Source organism: Cervus elaphus, chromosome 9 (assembly GCF_910594005.1).
Source record: "Cervus elaphus chromosome 9, mCerEla1.1, whole genome shotgun sequence".
Lineage (NCBI taxonomy): Eukaryota > Metazoa > Chordata > Mammalia > Artiodactyla > Cervidae > Cervus > Cervus elaphus.
In genome coordinates this window covers 36,147,277-36,159,407 of record NC_057823.1, presented here as the reverse complement: position 1 = coordinate 36,159,407, position 12,131 = coordinate 36,147,277, and the positions used below count along the sequence as shown (strand labels likewise).

At 41.9% G+C, this 12,131-nt stretch overlaps 1 protein-coding gene across 1 annotated transcript in view; it reads left to right on the top strand.

The window, feature by feature from the left end:
• Positions 1–3,157: 3,157 nt before the first annotated feature.
• The window catches only part of HSD17B4 (hydroxysteroid 17-beta dehydrogenase 4), a 104,717-nt gene continuing 95,743 nt past the window's right edge, over positions 3,158–12,131 (top strand). Inside the window, exons 1-2 of the mRNA XM_043912295.1 lie at positions 3,158–3,355; positions 11,733–11,786. Coding sequence (XP_043768230.1) covers positions 3,298–3,355; positions 11,733–11,786 — 112 coding nt within the window. The 5' untranslated portion in view covers positions 3,158–3,297. The remainder of the gene's footprint in view (positions 3,356–11,732; positions 11,787–12,131) is intronic.

Below are 12,131 nucleotides of genomic sequence, written 5' to 3'. Positions count from 1 at the left end.
TAGGAGGGCCTGTTTTGTGAAACTAGTCAAGGCATCTACTTTAATCATAATATCTGTTGTCCCTATAGAAGGTACAAATAAGGCAGCAATATACTCATACCATTGAAACACAGACCTTGTCCACCTAGCATGTAAATTAGGTAGATTTACCAGGGCTTGTGGTAGGTTAGGCTTTATGCTGCGGTGGGCAAAAGTGAATCCCAGTGTGAAGCGGCCTACCCAGTCGATTGGTAACCAAGGCCAAAGGTGAGGCCCACAAAGTCATTGGATTTTGTTGGGCGCCACCCAGGAAATTTCAGGGTTATATCTCCAATCAGAGCCTGGCCAATGGAAGATGTGACCTCCAATGTTCGTTTACATTGTTTGGGGGATAGGTACCCTGTATATTTTAGTTCTTTTGGGTCTAATGGAGGTCACCAAACCCTACCCTTTGTTTCTTTTAGTTCCCAGCATATAGAGGCAGGAGTAATTAATTGACCCTTTTCTGGAGTCATCCAGAAATATTCATCCAGACTTGGTAGAATTGTCAACATACCTAGAGGACTGTCCTCCCTTGCTAGTCAGGGAGCTTTTTTCCTTTTTGTTCTTTAAAAATGAGGTATACGCTTTTGTTACTCCTATGAAACTGGTGTTTACCTCAAATGTAACCCCATGACCCGAGTCTATTGACTGTAGGTCTGGCTTACACCAAGAGAGTGGGGCTTCCCTGTCCATCACCAACTCCCAGAGCTTGCTCAAACTCATGTCCATCGAGTCAGTGATGCCATCCAACCATCTCATCCTCAACCAGTTGACACCTTGATCTTAAACTTCCAACCTCTGCAACTGTGAGAAAATAAATTTCTGTTTTTTAAGCCATTAGTCTGTGGTATTTGTTATGGCATCTCTAGCAAGCTAATGAAGCCTCTTGTAGCAAGTACTGGGGACTTCCCTTATGGTCCAGTGGCTAAGACTCTGTTCTCTCAATGCAGGGGCACTGGGTTCAACCCCTGGTTGGAGAACTGGATCCCACATGCTGCAACTAAGGGTTCTTATGCCATAACTAAGAGTTTGTATTCCACAACTAAAGATCCTGAATGCCACAATGAAGATCAAAGATCCTATGTGCTGCAACTAAGACCCAGTGCAGCCAAATTAAAAAAAGAAAAGTACTGATACTTTAACTCCCAAATATTTTCAAGTCAGAGCAAAGGTATGAAATATTTCTGCAGTATGCTGACTGAAGTACAGTTGGCCCTTGAACAACATAGGGTTTAGGAGAACTGACCCTCTGTGTAGCTGAAAGTCCAAATATAATTTATAGTTGGTCCTTCATATCTGTGGTGCCACACCATGGATTTAGCTTACCTCAGATCTTATAATACTGTTGTATTTACTATTGATAAAAAAATTCACCCATAAGTTTACTAGCACAGTTCAAACCCATGTTGTTCAAGGGTCAACTCTAGATAAGAATGGTCATGGGCCAGAGATCAGCTAAGGGGTTAGAGCTATTCTGTTCCCCATAGCAACTGTAAGGGTTGAAGGTATCAATATTTATGCACATCTGTAACTCATTCGCAACACTTCATCTGGAAAGCTCTTTTCCAAAGGATAAATTTTAGGAAGAAGTAAAGTGATCTCATAAGGAATGTCTGACATTCACAGAGAAATTTCTTTCTATAATATATATACTCTGAGCCTCAGGCAGAGTTTCAGAACGGCTATCTAAAAAAAAAAAAGTATTAAACAGAAGTTCACTACCTGATGAGTTCTCACTGAGCCAAGCTCCAATTTCTTTTATCACAGTTAACTTTCAGCTATACTTTTTCTGCTTCTGCATTTGGATTCCAGTGAGTTGTGAGGACAGATCTGTGAGTATAGCCACATTCTTTCCTTTGGGTTTCTCTCTGAAAATACAAAGATTTTTATCTTATGTTTGATCCTAGCTTTATAATTCTCTTTTTATATTTTATTTATTTTCACTATGTTTCAGACAGAGATAATGTGTTGAGAGTGAACAAATGGAGACATCTTAATCAGAAAGCCAACATAGCCATTATTTAAAAGGGTTCAAATTCCTCTTTCCCTAAGATATTGGCTTATGAGACAGTACGTGAGGATTCATGTGTTCAATTCAGCTATGTTAAGGTATGTGAAAATACCCAAAATGAAATTTCATGCTTGATAATTGGACAATATTGAAGCTATTTAGTAACTATTTAGAAAGCATTGTTTACACCTTGGCAAATAAAGATTAAAATTTACTTTTCCTAGTAAAACTATGTTTCCAAAAGTGTTAGTTCTGAAGCTTACTTTACCTTAGTATAAACTAGTGCTCTCATTCGGGGGTTATCCCCACCCCACTCCAACTGAGGACATTCGGCAGTCTAGAGGCAATTTTGATTTTTGTGACTTGGGGGGTACTACTAGTGGGCAGAAGTCAGGGATGTTGCTAGACATCTTACAATCCATGGAACAACCCCACATAGCAAAAATTGTTGTTCAGTTGGTGAGCCGTGTCCGACTCTTTGTGACCCCATGGATTCCAGCACGCCAGCCTTCCCTGTCCTTCACTGTCTCCGAGAGTTTGCTCAAGCTCATGTCCATGAGTGGGTGATGCTATTTAACCATCTCACCCTCTGCTACCCTCTTCTCCTTTTGCCTTCAACCTTCAATCTTTCCCAGCATCAGTGTCTTTTCCAATAACTTGGCTCTTTGCATCAGGTGGCCAAAGTATTGGAGCTTCAGCTTCAGCTTTAGTCCTTCCAATGAACAAAAAAATTATCTGTCCCCAAATTTCAATAGTGTCAATTGACTGTACTTGCTTCCCTAGAGGTCCAGGGATTAGATTTCCAGAAATCTTTTATCTATTGGTGAGTGTGCCTTTACTTCTAAGGGGCTATTTCTGAAAGCTATTACCAGAGAGGAGCTGCAATCTCGCCTAAATCTAGGAAACACTTGCTGAGTGAATGACAAAACCATGGATTAGAGGATAAATAAACTGAGCACAGTCAGCCATTTTACCAAACAGATCTAACGAGCTCCCATTACTTCCTACGCAGAACTGGTCCTTCGGAGCCAAGTCTCTTGAGCAGGGCCGCGACTGCAGTCATGTTGGACTACATTTCCCAGAGTTCCAAGAGATCTCCGCGCAGGCGCACTTGCAAAACTACGGCGTCCCTCTCCGTCTCAGAAGCTGGCAGGTCGCTACCGTCCTGCCCTCGGTCACTCCCTCCGTCTTGCCTGCCTCGCAGTCTGAACTCCACTCCGCACTACTTCTGCTAGTGTGTGTGTGGGCCGCTGCAGACTGGACTTATGGCCTCGATGTTGAGGTTCAACGGGAGGGTGGTACTGGTTACCGGCGCGGGGGGAGGTGAGTATGTGAAGGATGGAGGGCGGGTGTCCAGCTCACTGTCCTGCTGGGAACCCCCGGCCCAACTTTTTTTGTTTGTTTGTTTTTTTCCTTTGGTCGGGGTTACGCACGCAGCTATAGCTGCTGTCCCAGCATCTGGGCTGCGGGCCGCGGTGACTAGGCGGCTTAGGGAGCGACTGATTGGACTCGGTGGGGGTGGGAGTGGGAGGATGGACAATGACTATTCTCAGGTCGCCGAATCTCCTGAGGGTGGAGAGGTGGGGCTGGCCAGCCTTGAGTGGGGACCCAGAAACTCCTGGTGCAGCTCTCCCCACCTCCACCCCCCCATCCCCTCAAAGCTTCCGATCTGGAGAGGACAGAGGCCAGGCTGGGCTGCGTGACTAGGTGAAAGTTCATTCCAGCGCTCATCTGTGCGTATCAATTGCAACTCTTCCTGTCAATAGACTCTCTAGGCCTCTGTCTAGCCTTTTAAACATGGCAGAAAAGCCATCTGGTGATTGGAATCACTCCCCACCCCTTGTCCCCAGTAGTAGAGATGTCAGCCCCTTGCCTTTGAAAAGTTAGTTGTCTTTTCCTCTGTCGTATGATTTTTAAGCTCTTAAGAGGGCCTTCTTTTTAGAAAAGGCATCTGGTTAGAGTTCTCCTTTTTGGACTTTGTATGCTTATCAAGCTAAGCACAGTACTGTCAAGTCCACTGGAGTCTTGGCATGGAGTTGTAAACTCAAGTGACTGCTGGACTCAGGCAGGAGATAGAGGGATAAAGTGAGTGAGGGGTGGGGCATTAGGAACTGGAGAGCAAAGGTCTTTCTGAAGTGGGCCCGACCTTCCTGTATTTCAGAAGCAAAGTAGAGATTTATTATGTGAAATAGCTCTATTTTTAAAGGACAAAAATTAAAACAAACTACTCATACCTACATGGATTCTTTGCAGTGAGATTTACACTATTCCAAGTGCAGAGGTCCGTCTAGTCAAAGCTTATGGTTTTTCCAGTAGTCATGTATGGATGTGAGAATTGGACTGTAAAGAAAGCTGAGTGCTGAAGAATTGGTGCTTTTGAACTGTGGTGTTGGAGAAGACTCTTGAGAGTCCCTTGGACTGCAAGGAGATCCAATCAGTGAATCCTAAAGGAAATCAGTCCTGAATGTTCATTGGAGGGATTGCTGCTGAAGCTGAAACTCCAATATTTTGGCCACCTGATGCGAACTGACTCATTTGAGATGGTTGGATGGCATCACTGACTCAATGGACATGAGTTTGAGTAAGCTCCCGGAGTTGGTGATGGACAGGGAAGCCTGTCATGCAGCAGTCCATGGGGTCTCAAAGAGTCTGACACGACTGAATGACTGAATTGAAGTGAACTGAAGTGCAAGAATCTTGACCTTATGGGCCTTTGATTACCTACTGGTAGTGCCTTATACCAAGAATGGACCTAATGCAGAATTAATTTAAATTATATATTAAAAGTCACAATGGAGTCACAACTCCAGAGTCACAACTGTCAGAACAGTTGAAGTGAAGTCAGTCGCTCAGTCATGTCCAACTCTTTGCGACCCCATGAACCGGGGCTTGCCAGGCTCCTCTGTCCATGGGATTTCCCAGGCAAGAGTACTGGAGTGAGTTTCCATTTTCTTCTCCAGGGGATCTTCCCCACTCAGGGATTAAAGCTGGGTCTCCTGCCTTGCAGGCAGACTCTTTACACTCTGAGCCACCAGGGTTAAATCATACATATTTTCATATTTTCATTTATAAAGTGGATTCTCATGCTTCCTTTTAGAAAACGTCTTTAGTATTAATTAGTGGCCAAATATTTTATATCCATAGCTATTTTCATTCTGAAATGATCATATGTTTTGGGGAAAACATTTTGTTTATGCTTAGTTTTTGTTGAAAATAAATAATGCACTCATATGTGAAGCCATTTTTTGACAGTGAGTGATTCACAGTATGAAATAACAGTTATATGCCAATACCCAGTATACACACACACACACACACACACACAAAATCTGTATTTGAAACATAGTACATGCAGTGCACTTTGAACTTTTCTATTCTGTTTCATTAAGTAAATGCAGATTACAACACACTAAATTGATTTTGTGAAGTATTAATGAGTTGTTCACATGGACCACAGCCTTGTCTAACTCAGTGAAACTATGAGCCATGCCGTGTAGGGCCACCCAAGACGAACAGGTCATGGTGGAGAATTTTGATGAAACGTGGGCCCCTGGAGAAGGGAATGGCAAACCACTTCAGTATTCTTGCCTTGAGAACCCTATGAACAGTATGAAAAGGCAAAAAGATACGATACTGAAAGATGAGCTTCCCAGGTTGGTAGGTGTCCAATATACTACCAGAGAAGAGTGAAGAAATCACTGAGTTGGTGGACATGAGGCTGAGCAAGCTCTGGGAGTTGGTGATGGACAGGAAGCCTGGTGTGCTGAGTCCATGGGTCGCAAAGAGTGGGACACGACTGAGCAACTGAACTGAACTAATGAGTTGTTACTAGACAATTCTGGATTTAGCGCCTCTTGTTTATAAACTGATCCATGTCTTAAAGAACCTAGATTATGTTACAGTTACTAGTCATTAAATTTGAATACTGATCTGGAGCAGATACATGTGGGAAAGTAGAGACTTACATTCGGTCGTCATTAGAAAAGAAAGATTGAGATCTAATTGCAGTCCCAGAACACGGACTGTTGCCCTTGAGGCCTTGGCATTCTCCTTTAAGGATATGGATCTGTAGAACTGCGTTTCTGCTGAACATCCCAGGAGGCTGGCTGTGAGTGCTTGCCAGGCCCATGTCTGGGAATTAGTCTGACTTCAACTCACTCATATTCTGAAATGAGAAGAAATATCTTGGCACTATTGAGGTGCTATTGTTTAGCTTGGAATATTGAAGAGTTTATTGGGCGACTTGGAAGAAGTTTCAGAATTGTCTGCTGCTGTTGCTGCTAAGTCACTTCAGTCGTGTCCGACTCTGTGCGACCCCATAGACGGCAGCCCACCAGGCTCCGCCGTCCCTGGGATTCTCCAGGCAAGAACACTGGAGTGGGTTGCCATTTCCTTCTCCAATGCGTGAAAGTGAAAAGTGAAAGTGAAGTTGCTCAGTTGTGTCAGGCTCTTTGCGACCCCATGGACCGCAGCTCACCAGGCTCCTCCGTCCATGGGATTTTCCAGGCAAGAGTACTGGAGTGGGGTGCCATTGCCTTCTCTGTCAGAATTGTCTAGCTGGTAAACAATTTTGGCACGATGGGTGGTGTAACGGGAATTTGTATTTATTAGCAGATGGTAGTAGCGGTTGCTGGGGATGGAAATGTGAGAGTGGTGGAACTGGGCAATGGAAGAGGGAGTCTGGCCATTGTGAATTTGAGATGGTTATAAAATAGCAAGCTGTAGGCCTGGAGATAGTAAGAAGTGTGTGAGTAGTTGGAAGTTCTGAAGTCAGGAGGGACTTTGAAGCTGTTTGACTTCCTTTGGGTAAACCTAGAAAGTGAAATAGTCCAGGAAGCTAGTCTCAGAGACTCTGTTAACTTGAAGCAGAGGGCAGTCAAACCCACTGAGAGGAGCACTGAACAAGCACTGTGAGAAAAGAATGAACTGATTTTTGACACTGCGAAAGAAGTTAAGGTCAGAAGAGAAATAGGGCAGAGAGGATGGTTGACAGTGAACTTAGGTGCAGGAGAAAGTTAAGACAGGCTTTGAAAGAGGATTGAGAGAAAAGAGAGGCTCTTGAATTTAATTTCTTTGTGCATTTTGACTCTACAGTTGTGCTGGCCATTGTGGGAAATGGGAAAGAATGACATAAATCTCATCCTTTAAGAACCTTCTAGTTTATTTGGGGAGACAGACTAACACATAAAGTATTTAAATGATGTTTATATAAGCATAGATACACAAACATGGGAGGACAGAGTGAATCTGTTAATGGACTAGTGGTGGTGTTAGAAACAGGAAAGAGAATTTCACTTTTAACTTTATGTACAGATTTGTGTACAGTTTGGGCCATTATGATAAAAATAGATTACTCACATACCTTTTCAGTGAATTGTATAGCTTGGTTTTGAGATAATACTCAGATTAACTGAGATCAATCTCTACTAGAGATGTGTCCCATTCCTTTCATCTGATGATTTTCTACTTTGTTACCACTTTTTGCATTCTGGTCTTGAGTATTGATTTCGTTGAAAACCTCATGTTTAAATCTAGTGCTTCAGCCTTGATCTGATAAAATATGAAGAGGCTTGAGTTACTGTGTTGGATGGGTTCTTGCTCATCCATTTAGAGTAGATTAAATTTTAAAGTAAATTATTTGGTGATCTTTTAGTTTTGGAAAAATTTATAATTTGGGTTCTTTATAGAAGAGCTTGATAATTTAGCTGCTTCCTTTTGTTATTTGTTTACTTGTTTATGAGTTAATTTAAATTCAGTTTAGTTCAGTTCAGTCGCTCAGTCATGTCTGACTCTTTGCGACCCCATGAACTACAGCATGACAGGCCTCCCTGTCCATCACCAACTCCTGGAGTTTACCCAAACTCATGTCCAGTGAGTCGGTGATGCCATCCAACCATCTCATCCTCTGTTGTCCCCTTCTCCTCCTGCCGTCAATCTTTCCCAGCATCAGGGTCTTTTCCAATGAGTCAACTCTTCGAATCAGGTGGCCAAAGTATTGGAGTTTCAGCTGTAACATCAGTCCTTCCAATGAACACCCAGGACTGATCTCCTTTAGGATGGACTGGTTGGATCTCCTTACAGTCCAAGGAACTCTTAAGAGTCTTCTCCAACAGCAGAGTTCAAAAGCATCAATTCTTCAACACTCAGCTTTCTTTATAGTCCAATTCTCACATCCATACATGACCACTGGAAAAACCATAGCCTTGACTAGATGGACCTTTGTTGGCAAAGTAATGTCTCTGCTTTTTAATATGCTGTCTAGGTTGGTCATAACTTTCCTTCCAAGGAGTAAGCGTCTTTTAGTTTCATGGCTGCAATCACCATCTGCAGTGATTTTGGAGCCCCCAAAAATAAAGCCAGCCACTGTTTCCCCATCTATTTGCCTTGAAGTGATGGGACTGATGCCATGATCTTAGTTTTCTGAATGTTGAGCTTTAAGCCAACTTTTTCACTCCCCTCTTTCAATTTCATCAAGAGGCTTTTTAGTTCTTCACTTTCTGCCATAAGGGTGGTGTCATCTGCATATCTGAGGTTATTGATATTTCTCCTGGCAATCTTGATTCCAGCTTGTGCTTCTTCCATCCCAGTGTTTCTCATGATGTACTCTGCAAATAAGTTAAATAAGCAGGGAGACAATATACAGCCTTGACGTACTCCTTTTCCTATTTGGAACCAGTCTGTTGTTCCATGTCCAGTTCTAACTGTTGCTTCCTGACCTGCATACAGGTTTCTCAAGAGGTAGGTCAGGTGGTCTGGTATTCCCATCTCTTTCAGAATTTTCCACAGTTTATATTGATCCACACAGTGGATCAAAGGCTTTGGCATAGTCAATAAAGCAGAAATAGATGTTTTTCTGGAACTCTCTTGCTTTTTCGATGATCCAGCAGATGTTGGCAGTTTGATCTCTGGTTCCTCTGCCTTTTCGAATACCAGCTTGAACATCTGGAAATTCATGGTTCACATATTGCTGAAGACTGGTTTGGAGAATTTTGAGCATTACTTTACTAGTGTGTGAGATGAGTGCAATTGTGTGGTAGTTTGAGCAGTGTTTGGCATTGCCTTTCTTTGGGATTGGATGGAACTGACCTTTTCCAGTCCTGTGGCCACTGCTGACTTTTCCAAATTTGCTGGGATATTGAGCTCAGCACTTTCACAGCCTCATCTTTCAGGATTTGAAAGAGCTCAACTGGAATTCCATCACCTCCACTGACTTTGTTCATAGTGATGCTTCCTGAAGTCCACTTGACTTTGCATTCCAGGATGTCTGGTTCTAGGTGAGTGATCACAGCATCATGATTATCTTGGTTGTGAAGAGCTTTTTTGTACAGTTCTTCTGTGTATTCTTGCCACATCTTCTTAGTATCTTCTGCTTATGTTAGGTCCATACCATTTTTGTCCTTTATTGAGCCCATCTTTGCATGACATGTTCCCTTGGTATCTGTAATTTTCTTGAAGAGATCTCTAGTCTTTCCCATTCTATTGTTTTCCTCTATTTCCTTGCATTGATTGATGAGGAAGGCTTTCTTACCTCTCCTTGCTACTCTTTGGAACTCTGCATTCAGATGCTTATATCTTCCTTTTCTCCTTTGCTTTTTGCTTCTCTTCTTTTCACAGTTATCTGTAAGGCCTCCTCAGACAGCCATTTTGCCTTTTTGCATTTCTTTTTCTTGGAGATGGTCTTGATCCATGTTTCCTGTACAATGTCACAAACCTCCGTCCATAGTTCATCAGGCACTCTGTCTATCAGATCTAGTCCCTTAAATCTATTTCTCACTTCCACTGTATAATCATAAGGGATTTGATTTAGGTCATACCTGAATGGTCTGTTGGTTTTCTTCACTTTCTTCAATTTAAGTCTGAATTTGGCAATGAGGAGTTCATGATCTGAGCCACAGTCAGCTCCTGGTCTTGTTTTTGCTGACTGTATAGAGCTTCTCCATCTTTGGCTACAAAGAATATAATCAGTCTGCCTTCTGTGTTGGCCATCTAGTGATGTCCATGTGTAGAGTCTTCTCTGGTGTTGTTGGAAGAGGGTGATTGCTATGACCAGTGTGTTCTCTTGGCAAAACTCTATTAGCCTTTGCCCTGCTTCATTCTGTACTCCAAGGTCAAATTTGCCTGTTACTCCAGGTGTTTCTTGACTTCCTACTTTTGCATTCCAGTCCCCTATAATGAAAAGGACATCTTTTTTGGGTGTTAGTTCTAAAAGGTCTTGTAGGTCTTCATAGAACCGTTCAACTTCAGCTTCTTCAGCATTACTGGTTGGGGCATAGACTTGGATTACTGTGATATTGAATGGTTTGCCTTGGAATCGAACAGAGATTATTCTGTCGTTTTTGAGATTGCATCCAAGTACTGCATTTCGGACTGTTTTGTTGACTATGATGGCTACTCCATTTCTTCTAAGGGATTCCTGCCCACAGTAGTGGATATAATGGTCATCTGAGTTAAATTCACCCATTCCAGTCCATTTTAGTTCGCTGATTCCTAGAATGTTGATATTCACTCTTGCCATCTCCTGTTTGACCACTTCCAATTTGCCTTGATTCATGGACCTAACATTCCAGGTTCCTTTGCAATATTGCTCTTTACAGCATCAGACCTTGCTTCTATCACCAGTCACATCCACAACTGGGTGTTGCTTTTGCTTTGGCTCCATCCCTTCATTCTTTCTGGAGTTATTTCTGCACTGATTTCCAGTAACATATTAGGCACCTACCGACCTGGGGAGTTCATCTTCCAGTGTCCTGTCGTTTTGCCTTTTCATACTGTTCATGGGCTTCTCAAGGCAAGATAAACTACCACTATGTATATCAGTTCAATTTTTAAAAATGTGTACATGTTAAAATGATTGAAAAAATACAGAAGTAAGCTTTCCACTCTTTGTTGCTAATCACACAATTCTGTTACTCAGAGGTGAACCACTAATTCCCAGTCTCTAATAGTCTTCCTAAGATATTCTCTGCCTATAAAGTTTACATAGGCATGTTTCCATTTTTGGATGTATAAATTTATACTCTATAGCTTTGAATCTGAATTAAGTATTTTTTTTGTGTATGTGGTGATTATCTAGTCAAGGTTCAGAGCAGAATGTAGAAACTGTTAGATATTTGAAACAGGAGAGGACTCAGTAGAAGCAGTTGGCTTTTCTAAAACTGGTCCATTAGTGGAGCCACTATCTCTGAGGCTGCCCTTGGAACTGCCACTGCCCAAATAGTCACTTGCTCTAGCAACCTAGAGAACGGAAGTTGCCATCCAGAGATTAGGGAGCTTGATCTAGAAGCTGCCAGTATATCCACTGAATACCTAGAAAGCTTCAAGAAGTTGGCTTCCTAAGCAGCAGCACTGGGCAGTTGTCACAGTATGGTGACTTCTTCCTCATTACCTCCTTCCAAATTTCATTTCACGTGCATTTTCATGCACATGCGTTTAATGGTGGAACACAGATCACCTCTAGCATCCTAGAAGCTAGGTAGAATGTAGGAAATGGTAGGTAAAATGGGTGTAAAGTATAGTTTTAAGTTTTCCAATTCCTGAAAGTAGAAATAGGTACAGTAGAGGCTGAGAGTACCAGTGAAGCCTACTCTTGTAATTAATTGCACATCAGTTACTTTTCAATAGGGATTGGATTGAATAGACCAAAAAAATTATTCTAACATTTGCTCAACTTTATGATTTTTTTTTCCTTTTTCTTCAATAGGATTGGGCCGAGCCTATGCCCTGGCTTTTGCAGAAAGAGGTGCATCAGTTGTTGGTAAGTTGATAAATTTTTCTTTTCATTTAGTGCCTAGGAACTAAAATACAGTCTTCACAAGACAGACACCTTTGTATTTACATCAAATAATTTGTCAAGGTCAAATTTTATCACCAGTTTTTTTTCTTCTGCCAGCAAAATCTTTTCCCCATTGAGGCTGATTTTTGTAACTTACTTTTTATTTATTTATTTATTCATTTTGCAACTTACTTTTTAAAGTAAACTAGAATTTGCAACTCAATAGAATTGAGAAAGATAAGCAGATGTTCATTATAAAATTCTTGCATTTGATATATTGTGGGCTGTAATTTTTTCTTGTAGCAGACTGGTAGAAGATGAATCCAT